Source organism: Strix uralensis, chromosome 17 (genome assembly GCF_047716275.1).
Source record: "Strix uralensis isolate ZFMK-TIS-50842 chromosome 17, bStrUra1, whole genome shotgun sequence".
Lineage (NCBI taxonomy): Eukaryota > Metazoa > Chordata > Aves > Strigiformes > Strigidae > Strix > Strix uralensis.
Window position 1 is genome coordinate 6747822 of NC_133988.1, and position 26790 is coordinate 6774611.

General features: G+C 35.9%; 1 protein-coding gene across 1 annotated transcript in view; it reads left to right on the forward strand.

The window, feature by feature from the left end:
* The window catches only part of SPECC1L (sperm antigen with calponin homology and coiled-coil domains 1 like), a 73765-nt gene extending 47310 nt beyond the window's left edge, over nucleotides 1–26455 (forward strand). Inside the window, exons 12-16 of the mRNA XM_074886812.1 lie at nucleotides 884–1040; nucleotides 4520–4622; nucleotides 15696–15812; nucleotides 16668–16727; nucleotides 18895–26455. Coding sequence (XP_074742913.1) covers nucleotides 884–1040; nucleotides 4520–4622; nucleotides 15696–15812; nucleotides 16668–16727; nucleotides 18895–18984 — 527 coding nt within the window. The 3' untranslated portion in view covers nucleotides 18985–26455. The remainder of the gene's footprint in view (nucleotides 1–883; nucleotides 1041–4519; nucleotides 4623–15695; nucleotides 15813–16667; nucleotides 16728–18894) is intronic.
* Nucleotides 26456–26790: the final 335 nt, after the last annotated feature.

Below are 26790 nucleotides of genomic sequence, written 5' to 3' on the forward strand. Positions count from 1 at the left end.
TTGAGTAAATGGTTTCAAGAAGAAAATGTGTTTTGGATAATTTTGATTTGTCCTAAAAAACAAAACCTACCCAAAAGTGTTTTTTCTCAGCTTCTTGTGTCTGGTATTTATAAATTAATGTAATTGCCCCAAGTCATTAGAAAATAAGTTTCTGATACATGTGGAGAGTTGTACCTTTGATTTGCACAAACGTAAACAATGGTGACTATTTAGGTATAAAAGGCAAACTTCATACTTTTAACTGGAAACTCTTCCATGCAGAGAGTACATAGCCGTTCCAAATTTGGTTTTGCAGAGTATAATGCTTGTGCTTTCATTTGAAAGAAAAATTGTTTGTCCTTTGATAAAATGAAGCAAGCTCTGTGGAATGTGGCTGAATGGTCTCTGGTCAATCTTCAATATACTTGTTGATGATATTTAATTAATGTCCAGAGCATCACATACATGCCAATTCTTGATTAAAATTAAATGGAAATAAAGCAGCTGTCGTCTCTAAACTCTTTGGGATTTGGTTTTGGTTTTTTTTTTCTTCACTACTTGAAGCTTAGCAACATAACTGCATGGACTAGAGAAAATGAAATGGTTTGATGTTAAAATTCTTTCTCATTCATTAAATCCTTCAGGTGGAGGTAGCAATATTCCATTAAGATACATTCATCAAATTTTCTTTGCCTCAATATACAGGCTTGATTGTAACTGTTGGTGGTGCATTCTAAATCCTTGATATGTCCTAAGTGGAAAGTATCAAGAAAAATGTTGAAGCCTAGTATTGGATATAGGTTTCTATGCATGGTTTCTGAATTAATGCTTGTCAGAGAGCAAGAATAAGTTTGAAAGTTTTTATGTTTCCTAATGATAAATACATGGGCATTTTCCCACTTAGTGTCTCGAAGGAGTAGTGAAGAAATCAAGCGGGATATCACTGCACCTGATGGAGCATCTCCAGCATCTCTTATGGCAATGGGTACCACCTCACCACAGTTGTCACTCTCATCTTCTCCTACAGCATCAGTCACCCCTACAACCAGAAGTCGAATAAGGTAAAAACCATTTTTTGTGGTACACTGAAATGTGGATTTCATAGCTATCTGTCTGCATATATCTAGTATGTAATATTGGCACTAAGACTGCAGACTGTAGTGCTATACAATAACAATCTTCAGTAATCTTTGAGAGCTTCAGAAAGTGTTTTCTGCAGCTCAGTATATGTTTTAAAGGTTAGACTAGAAGTTAGGTTTTTTGGAGCTTGTGAGATTAATACCAAAACTTATGCTCCACTAGAAAACCAGGCGAAGTCATGTCACTAAATAACAGCATCATATCAGTTCAGAATACCATGAAGCCAAATTCAAGAAATGAACTTATGGCATGTTGAACAAATCTTTCAGAATGGATTGGACCCAGGGAGACCACATGATCAACTTTAACTTTTGTAATTGCAGCTGAAGACCAAAAGCAGCGTGACTAGATCTCGATTCCAGACACTGCAAAGTCATCTAAATAACCATGAGTGAATAGGCTGGATTATTTGTCCCACAGATGAAATCATAATGCAAGTCTAAGTAATAAATGGCCAGGCAACCCACTTTCATTAGTAACATAAAAAGATAAGCTTGTGATAAATTTAAAACTTTTCCTATCTGTAGTGTTAGCAGTCAAAGGACTTCAAAGTATTTAAGCCTTGTGTAATTCAAGTGAAGTATGTACTTAGCCCTGCTTCATAGATTGGGAAACTGGCAGACAGAGGTTAAATGACTTTCTCAAGACCATTTAACACAGAACTTCCTGACAAAGCTTTTGTGCAGCAGAAATATTAAACCCTTAATGTTCTGAGACATTTGCAATATGTAATAATTACATTATAAAATTGTGAAGTTATTTACAGCTGTGAGTGCTATTGAAAATTATTTCTCTGAAATCAGCTGAGGCACACCTCAGTGCTGCTCTCCTTTGACTGTGCAGAAATTAAATTGAGTTTGGATCTGTGGGAACTTTACCAGCAGCAATTAATATTGTGTGTGTTAGCACCTAAATTTAGATCAAATTCATCCAGAAATTAAAAAAAAAAAAAAAGACTAAAACACCTGTATATGAACTTTGAATTGGTAATGTATAAAATTGCATTGATAGCAGCCTGCAGACTCTAGCAAATAGCGTGGCATTTCATGGTAAAATTGTACAGTTATAATTATGTTATCATTACTAAGCTGCCCGCCCTGACTGCAATGCTAAGCACTGCAAGAAGATTTAGCAGTGGAATGTGCAGCAGTGGGTGTGTGGTGATGAGCATGCTCTTTGGAACCGTCCTCAGAATCTCGCTGCTGGACTTCAATCTGTTATGTGAACAGGTTTCTCTTTTTTCCCCTACCTTTTTCTGAAAGTTGTTGTAAAATAAACAGTTATTGGTATAGTTCACTGAAACAAATACTTTCAGTTTACTGTTCCCTGTTCTAGTTGAAACTTTGTTGGCTCTTTGATTTGGAATACGGTTGACCTGATATACTAACTTGTAAGATTTATATGTCAAACCATTTCTCATTGTGTCCATGCAACTTAAGCTAATTTATTTTCTTCAGCAGTGTTTTCATAACTGTGAGAACCTGATATAAACTATGTGCTCTTACTGGAGTTTGAGAACAGGCTGTACAGCTCCCTCATGGCTAAACAGTATGTTTAGAGGGGGAGCTTTTAATTTGAGTTCTCGTATATTGTCCCAAATCTCTGTTCTAAAGTTCTTGTAGCATTGCCTAATCTTCATTGCAGATTGAATATGCAATCCCATTGTTACTTGTTTCAATCACTGATGAAAAAATACACCAGTTTGGATTGTCGAAATATGTACTGGTTTAAGCACTGAAGTACAGAATTTCTTGAAGCATAATTCTGGCTGTGTGGTGCCTGTGAAGTTTAGATACAGTAACCTGTTCAGATAATTTATTTCATCTAAAATACACAATTAGCAACTTTCTTGTCACGTTAAATGGCCGTGCAATTAACAGTTAGTTTTGAAGGCTCATACTGCTGTCTTTCACGCTGAAGGGCACACACTGTTTCCTGTGTATTGTTCCACTGTGCATATATTTTCATGGATGTTTCAGACATTATCTTTCTAAGCAACTTGGAGATCTTGCCATCTGTATTTCCGTGATGACTCACCAAGCAAATTGCAATACATATAATTAAGATTAGTGTCTTAAAACATTTCACTGTATGTTGGCACATGTTCTCTTCTATGCATTGAGTGACAGATGCTGATACGTGAAACAGTCACTGGTGTTCTGGTGGTAGCACACATGCATGAAGAAATCCACATTCCTTGGATGCTTTCTCTTCCCCTAGCAGAACGTGCAGAATTGCTACCTGTAAATGTGCATTAGAGAATCCACTGAAAATACTATGCATTTCCACATTCCACCCCTCTTTCCCGTCGCCAAAGGTGTTGTAAAGAACAAAGAGTTGAAGATTTGAGAGTGAATGTATACAATCTATGTCTTTTTGAAAATATCCAAAAGGATTAACTTAGGATATCATCTCTGTGAATGTTGTGAGAATCTTGCTTACATCTACATAGGACTCTAAAAAAATGGCAGATGAGGGAATCTTTGCAGTGTGGATTCACTGATAGCTATCTTATTTTAATTTTCCAAATGGAAATTATTAAAAACAAGAACAACTGCTGGTACACTTTACATCCAGTAACTAAGCTCCATAATGGTCTAATACCTGGTATTTTTGTCAGACTGTTCGCTAGAGTATCTATAGAAATACTGAATCATGTATCTAGGCCACTACAGAGGTGTATCTTTTTAATCTAAGCACTCATTTCTGAAGCCTGGTAAAGAGATGCTTGCAACGTAAGACTTGTAAAAAAAATGGCCAACTTGGATATGATTGTTTTCTTCTTCCTCTATCTTTCCTTAAAGAAAACATTACTTGAGATAGCTTGAGAGACTGGAAGTGAAATTAATTGATAGCTTTTATTGTGCCAGTATATCAAATAGCAGATCAGCCTAGTTAGATCTCCTTCCTCTTTTTTGAGAACTCTAGATGTCAGGCAAGTGTTCTGTTAATAACGCCATGCTGCTAATGTGCAAACTTGTTGTTTCAAGGTGACATTTGTAATCAGCCATGAGATGCAAAAGAGATAGCATCAGTTTATTCTCTTTCTAAATACAAAATAAAGTCACTTGAGTTAGTTTAATGGTTCAAGCTGGAACTTACCATGTTGTGAGTTTAATTTTCTGAACCCTTAGAAAAAATATCATTGAGGTTGAAAGACCTAGAAAACAAAGTTTAAAGGAAAAAGAAGGATGATTCACTAATGAAAAAATTACTCCAAAATAATTCTTAAGTCTCTGCAGGTATTTCTGTGTATCCTGTTTTTCAGTCAGTGGTGCTGTACCCCTACTACTTTTCATTGTGACAATACTTTGTCCTTCTTTATAAACTTTTGCAATATGTATTTCTGTTGCAAAATATACGTTACAAGCTCTAAGTTGCTCTTCTGCCTTCTTCCTAGGGAAGAGAGGAAAGATCCCTTGTCTGCCCTAGCAAGAGAATATGGAGGATCCAAGAGAAATGCCTTGCTGAAGTGGTGCCAGAAAAAAACAGAAGGATATCAGGTAACTGTAGAGCTGTTTAACGTAGCATACTTCTAGCTGCAACACATTAGAAACTGCCAGTGGCATAAACCAGGCTGCTCCACAGTTGACTGCATAGATTGCAATGGCACTGGTATGTACTGTACTCTTTCTTGGAACACATGCTGCAAGTCCTAACCTAACTAACATTAATAGCTCTTTAGTCACTTCGGTCCATGTCAGTAACAGCTTTTTTCTTAAGGGGGCAGCTGACCTCTTATGGAGGCACTTTAAAACAGCCTTTTACAAATTGCACTTTTGAAACTGTAAGTGAAACTTTAGCAACTTAAGGTTTAAATTAATGTTTCCGAAACGCAGTTAGAGTACCATTTCTCAAATTTCAGAGAATTTTTTTTGGATGGGTAATTAGTGTAGGTTTTCTTGGACCCTTCAGCGTGCTTCCATTTAGTGTCTATTTAGGGACAGTTGTTTTGTGAAGGTTGCATTGTCTTGCATTTTGAACTTCGCTTTCTACTGCGGTTCCAGAGGGGTTTTTTTCAGTTAGTCCAAATATTATCAGAAGCCAAAAGAACTAACAAGAAAACTATCCAGAGTTCTCCTGATTACATTATTTTTTCAAAAGAATAGTGGCTTCAGCAAACTAAACCAGGATGTTAATAGTCTGACCATGATGTATTTGTTTGGTTAACTTGTATTGAAAGTGTTTGGAGTTCCCAACACAATCCTCAGTTTAAGAACTTTACTCTTTCCATGACTTGAGACTCACAATGCAGGAGGAAGTTGAGAGCCGCATAACAGGATGATCGCCCATCCATAGGAAAAGTCGTCTTTCAGTACAATGGACAGGCTTGTGATATAAGCCCTCCCCCCTCTTCCTGTGGCACGTCTAGTACTAAACTGTGCTATTTCTGAGGATAAGCTTCTTTGTGGAAAGAGCCTTTCTCCTTCCCCACATTTTAAAAAAGGCAGGATGTTATATTTCTTTATAAATCCTCCAAAACTGAATGCAAAAATATTTTCCCATATTGTCTTGAAATGAAAGATGAATTTGACAGCTTTCTTATCTGGTTAGGAAAAGTAATAGAAAGTATTCCAAACTTTTTATTCTACAGTTGTGTGCACATGCAAGGGCATGCTTTTGTTTATATAGATTGCTGCTTATAATTACTTGAGTTTTATAAACACTGGTGGAAGAATACATTTTGAGACTTACTGTACGTGCTTCAACAATTGTAGTATGGTTTTCTGCTTGTGTTGCTACTGAGAAACCATAGCATATAGCATCTGTAGAAACAGTGCATGCCTTCTTTTGAAAAAGTAAGATAATATCAGAAGGTTATATTAAGTTAGTTTCTGGTGAAGAATGTCTTTTGCTTTAGGCACACTCATTTTTCATTTCTCTGTTGTACAGAATTTGATTATTTTCAGCATCCCCTGAAATTCAGTTCTGGTTGAACACCATGTTGGTGGTGTTCTAAAGTTTTAAGCATATCTAGCATTGTATTCATTGTGAATAGTGCTTATCCAGCTTTCTGGTGTCTCAACAATGTTATCAATACCAGATAAGGATATCTTTTTTTTTAAATTGGAACTTTGCTTACGTTTTCATTTTATTTTAAAACTATGTGGATTCAAAACTGACAAGCAGTAAACAAACATCAGAATCATGAACATCTCCCTTCCTCATTCAGTCCTACTTAAGGTACTCTAGCTCGCTTCCTCCTTTCCTGTCACCCAAATACTGACAGGGTAACTTTTCTTACATCCAGCTCCTCCTAGTGTCTTATACTCTGCCACAGTTCTCTTTTATCCCCAGCATTTCCCATCATTATAACTTCTACTTTTCTTCTACACCACTGTTTTCTTTTGTTTGGCTTAGCATCTGGGCAAGAGCCAGCACATGCTTTGTAGAGCTACCTGCATGCTGACCAACCAGCCATCTTCTGTCTCGGAGCTGCTGCATGAGCCACACAGAACTGAGGAGTCCTAAATACCCCAGCCTTTTCCTTTCTAGGAATAGCAGTTGGTCCACTTCGTATCTAGTCACCAATTTCTATCCTGTTACTAATTTAAATCAATGTTACCTATTATTTATTTAGTTACAAATATAAGAGGTTGAAGGAAAAATACCTCCAAATTGAGTTTGTGACAAGTTCTAAAATGACCTGGAAGAGTTTAACCACAATTTAGAAACAAGGACAAGAAAAAGGGCATCTTAGAAGGCTTTTGTTTCAGATTACTTCTTTTGTGAATTTTGTCCTATTCATATTATATCAATTTGTTTCTAATGCAAATCTAAGTAAACTACCAATATTTAAGTAAAGCTCAGCCCTGTGAGCCAGTATTTTTCAAGTGTGTCTTTGCCAACATGTTTACTTGTTCATCAGTTGCCAACAACAATCACTTTTCTGGTCTTGTTTTCTCCTTGTGACCTGGAGGTGATGTCTCACCTGTGAAGCTGTAGTTTTTTATGCATACATGTATGTAAAACATTTATAGGAAATTATTTCAGCTGTTGGTGTTTCATAGAGAAGATGCAACCATGCACACTGAGTTAAAGCCCCATTTCTAACAGAGCCATTTTTGCTCCTGGCCTTGTTTTACCTTTCATTTCTGGGATTATATTTTGCACTGGATATTGGAGGATAGTTGAATCTTTGGTTTATATATGAACTAATAAATAGTAGTCACAGAAATAGCTAGATACAAACCTTAATTTCAAGAATTGTTTCAAGTGTATAGGGTTACAGGTGAGCTGCCAGTGTCTTAAAATGTTAAAACCAAGGTACGACATAGTTGGCATACCCTTATTAATGAGCAGAGGCATACGGCTGAAAGTTATTCTCTTTGTAGGCCAGCTGTAGCTCTTGAGCTGCTTTTTATTCCATGTGTGGAAAATACTAAAGGAGGGAAAAAAAAACCAAAAAAAACACAAAAAAAACAAATGACAAAACACACCAAAGTCTGTACTGTTTCAGAGAGAGAAGGTTTCCTTTATTCACAAGGTACTTGTGGAGAATACAGTGCTGCTTAATTGCTTGGTACATTAGTTGGGGTTTTTTTTGTCTGCTCAAGTTAAATGGAAGAATAATAATTTTACTCTCCTATCCCCTCTAGGAAATTACTTTCAAGGTTTTGATTAAAAGTCTTAAGTATCTCTGTTTTAGAAGCTTGAAATTTTGTGACTGCTAAATAATTAAAAAATGTTGGTGTGGCAAAGCTCTAACTTCAGCACATTGTAGTGGAAGAATTTTATTTAAAGCCCTTCACACTTTCACAGGCATTTATGCCAAACTGTGCTTTACACTTCTGACAAATGTGTAGTTCCACATAGCAGAATCTTTAAAGGTATCTTAAGACTTTGTCTTTTGTGGATGCATTATGATAAACAAGGTAATACCTAACCCTGTTAAAAAACTATAATAAATTACTTCATTGTGCAGTTTTCTTGGTTTATTCAAGCAAATTTGGAAGGGAATAAATGAACAGATCTCTTGCAATGTAGTTGCTAAACAGTATTTAACTGTGTTCCAAATCTGATATATTTTGAAAGAGTACCTCAATAAAAAAAAATAAGGTTACAATAGCCAATGAAAATAAGAAATTCTTACTGATGTAAATAACTATGGCTTTTTCTCTTACTATATTGTTGCTTTTAATATACATGCTGTCTGATGTTGTTTGCAAGCAGAATTTCTCCCTGAAGCTTAGGTTTGGAGAATGGTGATCTTCAGAAGGTCATTGCAGAACTAACAGCAGGCAGGTTCTGTATTAACTTTCATCTAGAGCCTGTTCAGTCTACATAGTATTACACTCACTAAGTTACTGAGTTTAATTATATTCAGAGCTGAACCGATCCCTAAGCTGTGAAAGAGGGGAGATGCTCTCTTGAGATAAGGGTGGGGTTTTTAAGCATTTAGATAAAGGAGGAGAGAATCACCTTTAGTTTCCAGATGAACAGGCACAAAATACTTGAAATTCGATCATGTGTTAGCTTTGCTCAGGATCTGACATACTGATTCAGAGTACAGTGCCAAGTGCTGCATTTTCCAGAGAGAAGAGAATCCTCCTGGCTCCTCTAAAATATGTGCAGTGTCATAAAACTGTCATAAATACCAGATATCTTCAAAGCATAAAGTAATCCCATCCAGCTGTTACGAAGCATTTACCCTAGCTGGAACACAGCTACTTTCATTTTGACTACACAAGTAATAAAAGCCCAAAAAAGGATGTGAGCATGCATGTTTCTTGTTAAGAAGGGGACCAATAAACAGGATACACACATCCTTACCCGTTCTTATCTATAGCAATATTTCAATTTATTTTCCATTTTTTGGCAGCATTCTGAGAGATAATTTACTTCCAGAAGTCTGACACCAAAAAAGCAATTGTCACAAGATAGCAGCAAGAATAGACTAAATTGTTTTTTTAACCTTTCTTTAAGCTTTCCATGCTTCCTAATTACAGATACACTGGAGGACCTCATTAATGTAGCCTTGTAGTACCCATCCTCTAATTCATGCAATGTTGCTTTTTTCTGGAAAGACCACCTAATTTTTACCTCTTATACAGATCAATGCTACATCTCTTACAAAAAATTTAAAACTTACTATCTACGTGGCAGCAATAAACAATAAAATTGTTTAGTGATTGAACGGTGTGATTGAGTATGAATGTATGCTAAGTGCACCTTGAAATCAAGCAATGCTTCCATTTGTACTCAAATAGTAAGCATCGAACAACAAAGCTAAAGGTAAAAGATGGTTTGGGTTGCTTTTTTTAAAACCTGTTCTTATATACACGTATCTTTATCAACAGTAAGCTAGATCATATTCTACTCAAAATATTATATTGATTTTTTAAAAAGCACAAAAAGAGAACATGACTGTGTGCTTATGTAAGCTTGTGTTCAAATAATGATTCCCGAGTGTTCATGCTTTCCCTGGTGCTGTCTGGTTGATTCATCAAAGCAGTCAGGCTGCCAAAACACTTCTCTCCTTGGTTTAAGCTGTGATGCTTTAGCCAAAAATTGTTGAGTTAAGGAAGGACATGCTTCCTTTTTCTGTTTAGATTGGATTCTGATACAAGAGAAATGTCAACTTGTTAGACTTAATTATGACAAAATTTAGAATAAATTATTAAGCTGTCTGTATTTCTGTAAGTGCTTCAGATATTAATGTCCAAAGCTATTATTGTGTTTTTTTGAGAATGACTGCTCCTTTTATGGTTCTATTTTGTGCTGAAATTGAAAAATAACATCTTTGGTATGGAAAGAAATATTAACAGTCAATATTTAAGGGGTTTGATGGTTTATATTTGCCATTTTCTGCCTTTTCAGAAGTTAGGATTGAAGAGGCAGTAGTTGGAACTGCTGTTAAGTCTATTCCAGAAATACTTTTATGTTCTTACCTACTGCCAGAAGTACTGATAGCCTCAGCTATAATCCATGATTTGAGAATCAGTCAATCCTGATTCAATGGAGCATAGATAGGAGTTGTTTTGTAGTTTACCTTTCTAATTTTTTTAAACAGATACTCTTTTATTTTGTGTGTGTATGTGTCTTTAAAAGCTTTTAAAAGCTTTTAATAGTAATTTTCTGCCATGGGAAGAAGCCTGCCAAGGTCTGTACACTTAAACTTCAAATCTTGTTTTAATGGTTTAATATATTATAGTCAGAATCATATTAATGCTTTTGCTTTCTCAGCCCACTTATTTCATTAACTAATACAACAGAGACATGAACACATGTTTTTATTTTCTCCATGTCCTAACTCATTTGTGAGCCAAACTGAGTTAGGATGTGGGAACCTTTCCTCCTTGTGCAGAGCCAGGGATGGAGAAGAAGCTGCTATGCAGCGTGCTCCTCTGCTCGAATTGTACTATACATAGTTCAGGGAGATTGAAGACAGCTGTGGATATGTCCGCCGAAGAGATAGTTAAAATAACTTTGTTCTTAGTTTGTAACTAAGTTAGAAACCGTGTTTTCTATAGTTGGGGTTTTTTGGTGTTTGTGGGTTTCTTTAGCTGTGGAGTTTGGGGGGGGAGGGGGGGGGGGAAGTTAGTTGAATCACTGGGTTATAATAGTTAATATCTGTTTCTTGCTTTTTTAAAAAATAAAGGTATTTTCACTGACTGCAGAAGACCCTCAGTTAATTTAGGATTATTGCAAAAAGCAATAGGAGACAATTTCAAAATTAGCACTGAACTGGTTAAAAACACTTTGAAATTGTGAATTCTAGAAAAGTCAGAGGTTGGGAGAGACCTTAGACTGACGTTATGCAGAGCCCTGTTAAGCAGTCTGGAATGTTTCTAGTGAGGGAGATTCCTCCACTTCTCTGGGCAACCTATTCCAATGCTTAATTGTTTCATGGTGAAGACTCCATCCCTTGTAACTGCCTTTTAGGCATTGGAAGACTCTGATTACATCTCTCCTGCATCTTCTTTAGGCTGAACAAACAAAATTCCTTTAACCTTTCTTCATCTGTCAAGTTCTCTAACCATCTAATCATCATGGTAACTCTCTGCTGGACCCTTTTTTATTCTTCAATGACTATCTTGAACTGGGGGGACCAAAGCTCTATATGGTATTCTAGATGCAGACTGACAAGGGCCCAGAAGAGCGTAAGAATCCCATCCATCGATCTGCTGCCTGCACACTTAGTGATGCAGCTCAGGATACAGTTTGCCTTCTTTACTGCAAGGATGCACTTCTGATTCATGTTCAAATCCAGTTCATTTACTGTTTAACCACTATTGTATTTCAGCCTAAGCTGATGGATCATTTTGTTCCTACTGCATTTCAACCTTGTTTCAGGAAGAATATTCTTACTCTTTTTTTTCTGTGTGAGTGCAAGGGAATACTCGCTTTGTGGTGAGTGCTCCTACTCTGCACTTTGCAGTTTAATAGGAGCTTGTGTCATGCTTGAAATGGGTTTTGGTTGTGGATCCACCTGGGTGTTCCCCTACCATCTTTTCTTCCCCTCTTTGTCATGGCTGTAGAATGAACTATAGAATTTGGTCTGTTTAATTATGTAAAATGTTACGTTCTTATGCTCAGTCTCTAGAAAATTCTTACAAATTTTTAACTCTATTTTTTATTCCTGGTTGAAAAGTGTCTTCCACAGATCTTTTGACGAAAACAGCCTGTTAGTTAACTCCTTTTGTTAGAATTGCCTTTTAAAAAAAAATCTCTCCCAAATACTAGATGTGACTTCACTTCTACCCTAAGTATTAAACATTAATAGACAAGGACTGATAAATCTACTTCTAGTTCACCTATCTCTAGAAAAGCTTATTCCTCATTTGACAATTTATCCTAAAGTATATCCTTCAATTGCTTTAATACTTTGTGGTCTGAAATGGCTTGAAGAAAAATTCCGAGTTAGATTCCAGGAGAATTCTCTTAATAGAGCCAATTACTTAATAAAAGCAGTAACAAAGAAGAAATTATGTCAGAGATTTTAGGCTGATGTTCTGTTTACTGTCAATTCTTTGAGAAATAAGAGCTTAATGCAAGATTGATTTCATTATACTGACCAAGCTTTTTCAAAAAACCACAAGTAGTTAAAAGCATTTGGGAAATAAAGTTGCGCTGTATTTAAATGTGCCAGTTATGTGCTCAAAGCCCTACATAAAAAATTAAATTTTCAGTTTAAATGACAGTCTGTCGAGTTTCTAGATTTGTTTTTTAGTGTCTGACCAATATTATACTTTTTTAGTCTGAGAGGTAATAATAATTCATAATGCTCAGAGCAATTGTAAACAGAAACCGGTCCCTTTTAATTGTTTCCTTCCGCTGTATTTAAATCAGCTTCTCTGGATACATTAAGATTCTTGGATGATGGGTTTGTTTTCTGCTTGTTGTCTTAATAATAAAAGCTGGACCCTACAGGACGATTTAGAAAAATAGGATATTCCAAGTTCTTTTTGAGAACCAACAAACTTGTGAGTGAACTTTTTTAAGTGGCCCTTTTTTTCCAGTGTTTATATTCAAAATTCAACATTCTATGGAGGCTACTAATATTTAAAGTGAAATTTTTAGTTTATACAACTATAATGTTTAAAGGAAGATGACGTTCTCTTGTTTTAGTTTAATTTACTGTTTTCAGCACAACCTATCCTGTTTTTCTTGCTCACATGTTGGGGTGAGGGAGTATACTTATAAAACTATGAAAAAAAGTCTCTAGATTTTGGAGGTGAGCATTCCTCCTGGTTTTTAAATCATGTGAACAGTTCTGTCTTCAGCCCCAGTTGTTCTGTAGGTCTATTTTCTAGTGCATCCAGACTCTTTTCATACCTTGCAATTTCTTTCTTCATATATTCTGAGCACAAATCTGCCTTCTTCATCCACAGGGTCAAACCTCAGGTGTGTGTTCTGATTATCTCATACTCATCACTGCAGCATTCTATTTCCTAATTTTGATGAATGCATTCTTGCCTGTTGATGTCCATCCTGACTGTTGCAAAGGTCACTATTTCAGCTCATTGCTTTAACGGTATTGCATTGTTTGCATCTTCTTTCTCTGTGCTTCCTCACTTCCAGTATAAGCTGTTGTTCTTACTTTGAAGGCTGTGTACCCTTCCGAGATCTCATCTGTGCTTCAGTGATGCTGGTGTTTAGGCTCAGACTCTTAAATTTTCAAATAAATATTTCTGTGCTTCTTCTGAAATGTGTGGAGCAATCTGGGAGATGAAAAAGGCATTGTAAGCTCTGTGAGACAAGGTACCATCAAACTTTATTTGTACAGTGACTGGTTTGATGGACTCCTGGTCTATGGTAAATAGAGTATATTCTGCAATAATAACAATTCAACAGGTACTTGTTGAAACTATATGCAGCATTAAGTCACTAGATTGGAAACTGGTGTGCTAGAAACTGTTAATCAGATTCAGCAGTGCTTCAGTATTCCTCCTTACTTTAATAAGGAATCTCTCCATCCTTGTAGTCCTGAGACTTAAAAATTTGCCAATGCTCTTAGTAGCTTTAACTAGTATGACTTTTTTTAAAAAAAAAAAATAGTTTGGCTCTATGTATGTCTGAGCAGATGTGTGTTTAACTTAACTGTGACAATGCCAACGTACATCTTTCCCCTCTGCTTCCCATATCACTTGGCCATGCTGAGGAAGGAGGGAGAATATTTCGGTGAAGGGGTGAAAACTGAGTTTTTTCTCCCTCAAGAGATTGTATAGCAAAGGAAACATGATCATTCACATTTGAATTTTGTAACTAGCTTGTCACAGATGACTGTGACAATTAGAAATCCCTCTCCCTGCCTTTATCCATCTTATTGATACAGATGTCATCGGAGGCATTGCTGGTTACAGGGCAGGGGAAAGAAATTTTCAAGAAGTAACTTTTTAAACAGACACAAGTAGGAATTTATTGGCCTTAACAATCTGCTACTTTTTCCCTTTTTTCCTTAAAGCCCCCCATGTGTTGCATTTGTTTGCCTAATTTAAGTAACATTGAAAAAGTTTTAACCAAGCATTAATTTAAATCCAATTTCCTGTCTCTCTTGAGGAGAAAGGAGGGAGAGCTTCTTTTTTTTTTTTTTTTTTGCTTTTAGATTTTCCCACCCCTGTGGCTTGAGGAAGCTGTGTGAAGAACATGTTCCCACAGACTGGGGGTCTCCAACAATGACATTTCCGTTTGCAAGCAGGCAGCAGGACGGCAGGCGAGGCTCAGACCACTGCCTTGGGCATTGTGAGCCTGAGCACGTACGCTTACGTCATCAGAGCTTGAACCTGCATTTGGTGGACTTTGTATAAAAAGTGCTAAAGCTGAGCAGGAAATAGAGATTTCCCTCACATTCTTCTAGAAATTGCCTTTAGTTTTGTTTTTTTCCTCTGTTGGAGGGCATTGCGGTTGTTTTCCACTTGTAATTCAAGCCATTGGTTTGACAAGAAATACAACTGCCTTTGTTCTCAGCCTGCGTGGCACAGTAACACTGATTCTGAGTGGAGTTTTCTGCATTAGGAATGACAAGTTTTTGTGTCTTGTCAGAGACAGGTGATGACTATTAAATTGCTGTGAGGTGAAAGGTTGACTTGTGTGATTGTGTTTCTGCAGTTCTGTGACTGGAGGTTAAGGTTCCTGCTACATTAAAATTTTATAAATTAAGTAGGGGAGCTGGCTAGCTTCTGCTTCAGCCCAGTTAAGTGAGGTAGATATTAAACCATATTTATATTTCTCCATAAAGGTCTAAAAGATAAACTATGACATGTTGTCACTGGCTGTTTCTTAATTAGAGTTTAAACTGACTGCTATCCACTTAGCCTCTTCACCATTGTTTGACTGCCAACAGCCAAGTATACAATAATTTAAAAGGTCACTGAGGCATCTTGTTCATAACTTGGACCTGCCTGACTCTTTTTACAATAGTATATATAGTCTCAGGAGATGCGTTTACCAGTGCCACTGAGTTTCCTACTGGAACTAAAAGATCAAGAAGTGCAAGACTGCAGTTTTCAGTTTCAGTTTCAATGCCAAAAATAATGATTCCCTGACACTGTCAGTGTTAAATCTGTTGGAACATCTTTATTTCCAAATGAAATTTAATTTTTGTTTGTGATCTTGTTCATGTATATTTCTTATAGAAATGTTTTTTTTAGAAGAGAAAATATTTGTCCTCATCAGTTAGGAATTTTGTCTGGATATTAATGCAGTAGAAGCAGAAAAGTAAAATCTTATATTAACAGAGATACTTTCTGTTTCAGGGATTTTAGTCATACATCTCTAACTTGTTTGCTTTTCTATCTTGGTGTGTATACCCTTACCCTCTCTAGCATGTTTAACACCTTTTAACACACGCATTTTGCACATTTGGCGGGGGGCCAGAGCTTAATATTACCTGAAATTAATATATAACTGATTTTCTTATCACTAAATGTTTCTGTTGTTCTCTGTAGTAGTGCTTTTTATTTTCTTACCACAGAACTTTAGTATTAGGCTGATCAGTTTCTCTGCTGGTTACTTCAAAGGTATTTAAAAAAAAACCAAACAAAACAAAACAGCACAAGTATTGGTGAATTGGTAGAACTAGTACTTGTTAGATTATGATTTTAATATTGTTTATATTTTTTTTTCCCTTCAAGAATATTGACATAACAAACTTCAGCAGTAGCTGGAATGATGGCTTGGCTTTCTGTGCAGTCCTCCATACTTACCTCCCAGCCCATATTCCCTATCAAGAACTAAACAGCCAGGACAAGGTAAGACATTAAAAATCCCATTCCTGGGATTGCGAGGCTGTATAATCAATATGAGTTAATAAAGAAGAATGAAGAAATTTCAGTTCTAAAAAAACCCAGTATTACTGGGAACCTTAACTGAAAAACTTCAGACTACCTTACTGCTGTTCTTATTATAACCTTTTAATGTTATGAGATCTTCGGATTAAACCAAACTTTGTATCAGATATAAGAAAAATAAGTAACAGAAGTTCATAGATTTAAGTCTGAGGCATTTTATTTATTTTATTTTATTTATTTATTTAAAGACTTTAAATCTGTCAAATTCTTATCTTGACATATTTTGTTCATCTCTTTCAATATCACAAGGACGTTGTTTCATCCTAGTTTCTTATACTGATAAGTGCCTCTTCTCAAGTGAGATGTATCAAATAAAGGTAAACTAGACTGCAGAGTAATCTGTATGTATTCTAGTGTGCTACAGTTAATACCTACTGGTGTGTTATCTGGAGATATATTATTAATGATAATACATCAGTAAAAAGTTTCATTAATACATGAAGAGATTTTTTTTATTTATGCTTTTTAAATAATAAATTATCTACTCTTTAGCATTTTATAACTCAGTCATTCTTCACTAACAATCATTTTTTAGCATTATCTTTTGAATGAGGAATGACTAAACATTTTCTGTAAATTTTTGGATAATATTAGGACATGTTCATTTCTATGGCTCTTATAAAATTGGTATAGTCAAATTATAGACTTCATTTGATGCAAAAGTAGCAGCATTACTATGAACATTCTTAATACCAGTTTTATTATGTTTGAAGTAGTATTTCCTTGGTTTCTAACATGTTTTTATATCTCATGCAGAGAAGAAACTTCACTTTGGCTTTTCAGGCAGCTGAAAGTGTTGGCATCAAGTCTACTCTGGTGAGTTTTATATGCATACTGAATGAATTATGACCCATTTATAAAAATGAAATTATTCTATTTTGTACTTCTGAAAGGTTTTAATGCTTTATCCTTAAAAATAGCAGCAGATGAGCTCAGCTAGAGATTATTGCCCCTGTATCATACTTGACTGGAAAACATAAAAGATACTCCCTACCTCACTGGCTTTGTTTAATAAAGCCGCTGTCATCAACAGCTTAAGCTTACGTGTTTTTTGCATTAAATAGTGACTGAGATACAGACCTGTAGTCCAGCAGCTGCAACAAAGGCAACAGCATGATAGCCTATAGCAGATAAACTCTTAAGCTGTAAAAGGAAGATTCACCAAAACTCATCTCCCAGTATCGTAAGAAATAATAATAAAGGCAATGGATTTGTATGAGAATAATTTGAGAAATAGTGATGTGATACAAACTTCAAGAATTCATTAGCTCTCTCCTGTCTGACCTACTTTCAAATTATTTGGGTTTTTTGGAGTTCTGGAGGTGCAAATCAAGCTATGTAATTTGTTCTTTTGCTCAGTGTAATATGAGAGTCAAGATTTACTTAAGTTTAGACTTCTAATTTGTCATAATTGTAAATATAAGGGTTTTTTCAATTTTTGTTTATTATAAGCTTTCTTACACAAATTTTAGCTTAATAATATTAGTTTTCAATAGCATAGTATTTACTGAAAAAGGAAGATTTCTGAAGGTATGGAATTGGGAGTATCCTAAGCCCTTGTGAATAATCACAAAAATTCAGCTAAAATTGCCAGTATCAGAAATGATACTTAAGTGATACTTTTGTAACCTCAATTCCAACAAAGTTGCCATAGTTAGCAACTAATAATACAACAAAGTCAGACATTTTTAAAAATAACACTTTCCTTGATCCTTATCAGCACTTTTACCCCTCCAGCATTGTATTTGCTGACAGTGGCAGTGCAACTGTTGGGCTTTTGTACTTCAACTCTGTCAGTGATTTGAAACATGGAATTTTCTTGCTAAGTGCTGATGTAAGAACTAGATTGTGAAGAATAACCAGTAATTCTTACATAATTCATCTTTAGTCTAAATGGTGTCTGTCCTTTCTTTTTGTAATGTACTTAATTACAGACACTCTAAAAAAGCAAATTGAATGGAATTAAATCTTCGAAGTGCAAATTGTATCCATCTTAAGGATTTAGTATCTATTTACATACCTGCATACTCAGTGTGTATGATGGATAAGTTTGTGGATTTTTTTTTTTTCCTTGTCCATGTTACATGGCTGGAGGGTGAAAAAGGGTGTGAAAACTACTGTATGTAAATAGTAGTGATAATGTAGGGGGAATTTATTTGTTCCTTGAATAAGGAAGTGTTCAGCTGCTTTCATGTGGAAAATTTAAAAAGAAATTACTTTCTCTTTTTTGAGTTCTGGAGGTTCCTGGGCTCAAAGCTTACAAAATACAGACCCTTACAGTAAACAAAAATTATTAGAAACTACATCACTGTTTTCCTCTGTACATGTGCTGAAAAGGGTAGATCAGGCTTTGTTTACCCTAATTATTCATTGGCAATCTGGTATACTGTTAGTATGAAACACATGTGAACTGGCCTATCAGTTAGACACAAATTGATCGGTTTGTCTCTTGGATATACCCAAATTGGCAGTAAATGTCCCTCTTCCTTGCCTCTTTACTCAAAAATACATACAATCTGAAGTTCAGTAGTCTACTGTAAAATGGGATTCATTATTTATTGATGCTTGACTCTTACCCTGATACAAATTTTGAACTTCAGCTTCAGTTAGTATCTGGGCCTTGATTCTGTGACTCACCGTTCCTAGATAGATTGCATTGACTTGTGAGGTTGGCGTAGGGGTATGTGAACACTAAAGTCTTGACTACTTTACTAACTGTACTAAGCGGGGGGGCAGCTCAAGCATGCACAGCATTAGACATCTCAATCTTAAGTCAACAGAATAACTATCTGGAGATATGCTGTTCATAGGTGTTTACACTTTGTAAGTAATACAAAGATATATGGAAGAAAACAGAACTTTCTTCATCAATGCTTTAAATTGTGGAAACTTTACAGATTTACCATTCCCAGAAATTTGTAAAAACACTATCACATTACAAGGTTATCATTCCTGATTTTGATCAATCTGTTTTCTGTGACAGGACATCAATGAAATGGTGCGAACTGAGCGTCCAGACTGGCAGAATGTCATGCTGTATGTTACAGCAATTTACAAATACTTTGAAACCTGAAACCATAATAATTCAGCAGATCCATGGGATAGAACCAACATGAGCTACCAGATGGAAATCTTGCTGAAATGCTAATCCCCATTTCACTGAAAACTGGCAACATTTGAGTCCCCTCAAACTTCAGTGACACTATCCTGGATTGCCTCAGATTGCTTCAGCTACTAAGCCTGGAAACAAGAGCAAGAACTTTTTGACACAATGCTTGGAATAACCCAAGATATTAAGCTATTCAGATTAATTATGTAGCCTAAAGAGCCTGGACTACTTATGTGCTGCCTTTCCAGCCAGACTTCCTGAAGCTTTCTTTCTTAGAAGAGTGAGATGAATGGATCCTCTAGCATATAGGAGACTGAATGTACAGATAAAGCTTTGAGAAGGAAAAGGATAACATGGCATCGTATTACTGAACTTCCTGTAGCATCCTGATACCACAGAATCTGAATATTCTACCCTCAGCATATGGCATCCCAATACAGTAGAGTTCTTAATGCCTTTACAGCTATTTTCCCACCTTTAAAGTGTGCACAATATTCTAGGAAAACAAGCTTTTATTCCATAATGACAAATTGAGTGGAAAAGTGCTCTCGATACCTCGAAAAATTTGGCACAGAAGAACTCTTCATTCTAAAGCTTCGTTATAAGCCTACCTCTGTCACAGTGATGTGGCTTCCAACTTTATCTTATGGATTGTGAAGACTAGCACATACAGCTCCTGGTTGTCAGGGTACTCTATACTTCAAGGAATCTGTCCAAACTCCCTGTGCTTCCATTATACCAGAAATGAATCAATAATCAACCCTTGTATGGCTTGATCTTTCCTCTCTTCCTCCTTTGCCTGTATAGCACACACAGCTACCCCAGGCTTTACTCTACAGCAATACGAGCATACATCATGGATTTCTGTGGTAGAATTTTGGAACTGGGATAGCATTTCCTCTGCAGAGATTTTCAATAAGATGTAATAATGAAGTAGTTTGTCTCAAAATCCAGCTTTGCCATGTTTTCTGTGTGTTTTCCATTGATCTTGCACATCCTCATCTGACTGACAGAAGGTGAGACATTCTCTGACAAGAACTATGGAGGAACTGATGTAATGTGTATACACCCAGTAGTCTCGAATACTGCGTGGAAATGACTCGCTGTCACAAGGAAGGAACTGAGAAACTTTAGTCTGCTCAACTTCTATTTTCCTAAAACGTACCTGAATTCATGTAACAGCTCTCGGGCAAAAGAGTTCAAGTAAGTGCCTTAGCGATCATTGAATTGATACATCCTGGCACTTGTGCAGAATGTTAATGGCTCAGAATGATTTCATATATCCATTTGTCATAAGCTGTTTGTTGTAATCTTGTTTGTCAAATCAAGGGAAATCTTCACCCTGTCATTGCTTCTGCCTCTTATTTTTCTGAATACTTATCAGCAGTTAAGCCACAGGTGAACATCTCTCATTAATATTAAGCAGAAGCCTACTTTAGAAGTGAGTTCTGTAACAACTGCTATTTATAAGCACATTCTCTTTCAACACAGTAACCCTGTTATAAAGAAAATGAATCTGCCATTCCTATGGTGCTCTTATGACTGTTAAGGACAGTTTGAATGTCATAGATGTTAACCCCGTGAATGCAACTGCTTGGCATCTGTGAAACTTCATCATGGTATAAAAGCACAGATTTAACTCAAAATTATTGCCAAATCCAAAAACCTATCATCTGAAGAACATAGCCCATGTTGAAGAGTAATAATTCAGCATGTCTGTAGCAGCTAGCATTGTACAAAAATGTACTCTTTCATTAATATGTGCCTGTGAGAATTACGAAAATTACTTAATCTATGGTGAGGGCCTTTGGAGAAGTTTTCAGAGCAGCAGTGTCTAATACATTCTTACAGTTCTTTATAACCCCAAAAGTAGCTAGATACCCTCAGATTATTAATTAGTGCATTTGAAGAGCCAACATAATCTAAAGACAATTGTTGCAAGAGAGGCTTCAAGTGAAAAATCTTCAGTAACAGGTTTTAATAAAAGTCTGAAATACAATTCCTCTCCCGTATATTTCTTCAGAAATTTTTGTTTACTTCATTTCTTCAAATAAGTTTCAATAGAATAGACTTATTGGAAATACACAATTACTGTCTCCTGTTCCATCTCCTAGTACTGAATTCCAGGTTTTGCCGATTTCTGTTTAAAAAACCATTCATTCTTTGAACTGACATCCTTAGCTATGATTGTTGTATTCATTGCCTTAGATTTTAAGAAAACATTTTTCTAATGAAAAGAATAGCATTTGTTGGTCTAAATGCACTCATGACCTGTTTTGCTAAGGTAATTTGAGCTTTAAGCTGATTTTTTTTCTGTCAAATGGTTAACCTTATTTACCTGAAATGTTGTATTAGTCCTTAACTGAAATAACACTAATGGCATAACCTTTTGAAAAAGGGAAAATCACATTTTCCAGATACTTTCTGTTAAAAAGATAAGCTGCTAGTCTTCATGGAGAGGGAGGGAAAAGATATTAGTAATTATAAAAATGATCATGTTTTGAACTTCAGAGCTCTGTAAACTTCTTCTTGGCATGATCTGTCTGAAAAACCTCTGCTGAATTCATAATCTGTAAAGGAATATTTGGCTTCATGAAGAGTTTCTTTATAATGATTTATCTGAGCCTTTACATATAAGATGCTGCAGACGTGTCCAAGTGGAGGTAATGAAGCAATGGAAGATCTGAAACAAACATAATGCCCTGCTGCACTCTACAACATGTTTTTTCTGAAGGTTCAAACCACATTTAATTTCTCAAGAGGAAGAATAGCTGTAGCCCTTCTGGACGTGGATGATACTGTTCTGTTTGGTTCCTACTCATAGTTGATCCTGAAACAGCCTGGGGTTTTTTGTACGTACGAAGTGCAAGTTTATGCTGATTTACTTTCCTTTCTTTTTAATCCAGAAAGTATTTCTGAATGTACTAAAAAAAGGACAAATATTTTATCATCAATTTATATTATTGCATTTTAATATGTGCCTTGCAAATGCCTGTGCTGTAGTATATCAGGGTTACTCATTGCCAGCTGTAGGAGTTGGGTGGGCAAAAAAATGGAGCTGTAGAACATACTGATGCAGATACAGCTATATCATCTTCTGGATGCTATTTACTGAAATGCTCCATAGATTAGAGAGGTCAGTTTAGAGCCAGATATGTATTCAGTTTGGCTAGTTGTCATCCTGATGCAACATCATTAGCAATGAACCGAATGAACAGTTGTGGGGTTTTCTTTACTGAAAGGGAAGGGATAGGAGGCAAAATTTAATTTTGGTTATTCGGTAAAATTCTGCCAGAGAGATTTTGATACGGAGTATCTAACAGTAACAGAACTGAGGTGACTTCAGAATAGTTTACATTTGATTTGGATTTCAGTTAGTTTTGTTTGATTGAGTTTGATTTGATTGTCTTCTATTTAAATAGAAACACTAATTTAGTATCTCTGGTGTGAATCTCTGGTCCTCACAAAGACCTCTCATTCTCATGCCTCTGAAAAATTGTGAGTGAAATTTTCCTTCTTAAAATTGTACTTGTGGATAGGTTATCCAGAATATAGTATTAAATTACAGCATATTCCGATGTAAACATAAATTTTTCGTATCTTTTGCATACAATATATTCCTCAAGTTACATGTAGCATGTCTGATAATTTTTTGTCTCTGATTTTGTAAAATATTTCCGCTGTTTGTGTTTTTCTGTAAAGTCCATCATCATGCTTTAGGGGCCCCTTAATTTGCCAGAGCTAAATGAACTCGGCTTTAATGTATTGGTGCAAACTCACGCTAATATCACTGGCAGCAGTTGTACTCTGGTTTTACATGCCTAAGGATAAATAAGTGTGGCCCTTGCTCTAATGATGCAGTATAGTGGTTTAAACTGCTGAGGATCTGCCTTAAGAATTTTGTAGTTGTGATGAAAAATTCTTATTGGCATCCCATTAATGATCTCAATGTTAAGTTCTTATCTGTTCTTTCAGTTCCCTGATTCAATACTTCAGACATTTGGATTCTGTTGCACCTTTTGCATCAAAAAAAAAAAAAAAAAAATTACTTTTACTCAATTCACTCTATTTCTGTACAGTTTTGGCCCAGGGTACAAGTTTTATTTAGCCTAGTTTTAAACAAGATTATTTGGAAGTTGGAGATACAGAGAACCTGGGTGGTTTTCTTACTTTCTGTATTCTGCTTGTGACTGGTTTAGGAATGCTGTCTGGTTTTCAGGTGGTATGTGACAATATCTTCCAAAGCTGCCCCCTTTGGATGGCTGGTGTGAAGCTATGCATAGGCTAAAGTTAAGCCTTTAAAACTGTGCTCATGTGACTCATGTGGTGACTTCTTATTTGCCTCTTGCAACTAATACAATCACAGCTTAACTGCAGGCTGCATCAAGCAGGAGCTCTTAAGAGGCAGAATTCTTCTGGGAAGGAAATCCAGTTGTACACCTCTACACTATTTTTTGCCTGTTGTGAATAAGACCCTTGCTGAGGTGGCCTAAGAAACAGGATTTTAAAATAGTAGTGTTCATGTACAGATTGATTTAACTATATAGTTTGTTTGTGATCCTTCCCTTGACTTGGTAAATATTTATTTCTATTTTATTTTTATGTTCTGCCAAGTTCTATTTCTGGAATTCCTTTCTTTAAGCTAGCATTAGTGTTATGAATACTTGGTAATATTAACCAGTTTGAGAAATTCTGTGGTGAGAAGTGGTATTAAAGTGTAGTCATCATCCACAAGTTCTGGACACGCCACCGTGCTTTCCCAAGTTAGTGTGTGTTGACTGGCAAAACACGTTAGAGCTGCTTAACTCTCTCTCCCACAACTTCCTTATTCCCCATATAGCCTACATCACCCCAGGGTGTCCATCAGGTGTTCTTGCCCCCAAATTATCAACTCCTTAGGTGAGTTAAGGGTTCATAGACATCTCCTAATATATTTCATTGTCCCTATTTAGAAAGGTATCTCTAATAGTGTTTCTGCTTTCAAAGGACAGTGGCTGACTGGGTTTTAAATTACTGTCTGCCTTGCTGAGCGTTCCCAGTCCTTCATTCATCTAAGTTTTTTCTGTTGTATTCCCTGATTTCAGTATCGGTGTTGTAGTACACTGTAATTGTCAAAGCCAAGATGTTGTAGCAAGTATGCTTTTGGTAATTAATGCTAAATAACTTAAAAGATCAAGGTTTGTACAGTTCTGATTTCTGTTAGGGTATTGATACAAGTGTCTTTTTTTCCTCATGTATTTGTGCTTGCCAGTTTTTGGCAAGGTCACTATCCTAGCCTCCTTAAATTAATAATTCTGTGATAGCAGAATTATTTCCTCACACTGAAACTTCAGAAAAACCTATGAATATCGGATGACTTCCTTCCAACTGACATTAGCTTTTACTTGGAATTTTCCTTACCTTTAGGCCACTGTCTGCCACAGAATTGCACATAAATTTCCCATCAGTTCCAGCAGAGCTTGTGGATGCAAAATGGTAGGGTATTTTGGCAGAATATTACGGCAGCCTGATGCAATTAAGCAGGTTTCATTTTAATCCCCTATTTTCAGGGGGCTTCAGTTTAGCCAAAATCAGAGCTGAAATGTGGCACGTTTGTTCTCCACTGGGAAATATGCTTCTGTTTAATAATATTTTTATGCGATTGTATTTATGGAAATGGAAAGAAAAATGTCATGAAGCTAGTTTTGTTGCACTTTTCTAAGGCTTTTGTATTTTGCATAGAGTTCAAGAATATGAACAAGTTGTTTGGGGAAGTCAAGGCTTAAAACCTACTCTGCCCCAGCGTAGCGGCGTATCACGTGCATTTTCATTCTAGTGATATGTTTATTATTTTAATTGCATGTAACTAGTGTATTTATATGGTAGTTAGGAAGCCCAGTGGACATTTCCTGCTGCAGAGGAGCCATTTGCAGTCCTGGTTCCACAGTTCATGAACTGACCTGTTTTGACAGTAGACTGCGTTTGCAATAATGGAAAAGTCAATTTTTGTTTCTGAACTCTATTTCAACAAATGGGGAGCAAGAGGCTCTTTTTTTCTTTTGTTGTTGTTCCATTGTTGAAATTCCTCTGGAGGCTTTTACTGGTTTCCAATTATTGCATATGTTCAATTAGGATGATTACTTGGGAATCAGTTCAGTAAAGAGGGCACAAGTACACGTAACATACTCAAGTAATTAATCCTTGTAATTTACAACATTTCAGTTTGTTAGAAACTTGTTTTTACGTGTATTGTAAGTCAGTTTTACTATTTTTAAGTAGCACTTTTATACATATCTGAAGGGGTTTTTTGAACAGGAATATTTTTTCTGTATGTTATCTAATGGGAAGAAAGTATAACACTACTAAACAAAGCATAGACTAGTTAGCCTCCAGACTGTAAGTTCATTTTAGGTCAGTAATGATCAAGAGTTGTACAGTGTATATGAAATCAGCGATCCCATTTAATATTGGACAACTCTCCAGATCAAAGTCAGAAGGGCATTAATTGGTACCCTCCAGGGTACTTTCAGTTCAGGTGTGAGGCAGAATTGACAGAACAGTGTGATGAACTTTGGACTTCATGAAATAACAGAATCTTACTGAGGTCTCAGTCTGACTTCACAGCACTGTATTGGATAAGGACTAACCTTGTTTGAGATGACACTGCAGCCAGTAATAATATTTCCTAAATAGCTATTTTTAAAGCTCATTTTCCATGGCCTTTAAAGATGATGTAAAAAAGTGATTCTTAAAAACTCTTCTCATCCATCCAACTTTTCTGGTTTGTATTGTTTTATACTCCCTTGAAACACAACTGTTAGACTGACCTAACAGTACATGTATGGGTTTAGTAAATCTTGATCTAGACAACAAGCACTTTTCTTTTTTCCAGAACCCTTTCAAATGGTTTACACACACACATTGACATATATGGACATTTTACATATATAGAGAGGTTTTGCATAAATGTATATATGTACATATATATACACACTTATATACATGTGTGTATACATATATGTACATCTGCAGGTTCTTAACAAAACTGAACATTTTTCAAGGAGTGCTTGCGTGTTGAATACTTAGGGTGGTGTATGAGTGTATATATTTAAAAGATAAGGAGGAAAAAAATCATTTTGTTTGCTTCTGGTTAGAGCTGAGAAATATAGGTTTGAGGAGAATTTGGAAGTATGTTCAAATTGTATTTCACCCTGTTTCTGGTTTGAAAGGCACAAGCTGTTAATCATTGGAACTTGAAAGGTCAGCAAGCATATTTTAAGCTAAACCTTTTGGAGGACCAATATGCTTTTAGTTTGCAAGGACCACTAAAGATCTGGGCATTTACTTTCTCCATAATGTATTCTGTATGAGTATTTAGTATGTATGCCTTCAATTTGCCAATGTTGCCATGTTTTCTTCTTAATTATTCATGAAATAAAGATTGCAAATAGCAAAATGTGTGTTTGTTTTCTTGAGTGAAGCCACTACAAAAGGGAGTATTTTAATGCTATTTCTGGCACCGTGGTTTTTCAGGAGTAAATGTTACAGGAAGTAGTTTGCAGAGGTTTATATGCTATGGATGAGAAGTGCATGCGAATGATTTGCATGCATAGAACCTCATGATTTTTTTTGGAAGTCATGTCACTTTTGGTATGCCAGCATACTTTACAGTATCTACGCCCAAAAGGGTTTTAAACGATTAAATGGTGAATACCGTAGAGAGAGAGGTACATATTTAAGGCATCTGCTTAGCCTGTATTGTCCTAGTCTTAAATATGAGTAGCAGAAAAG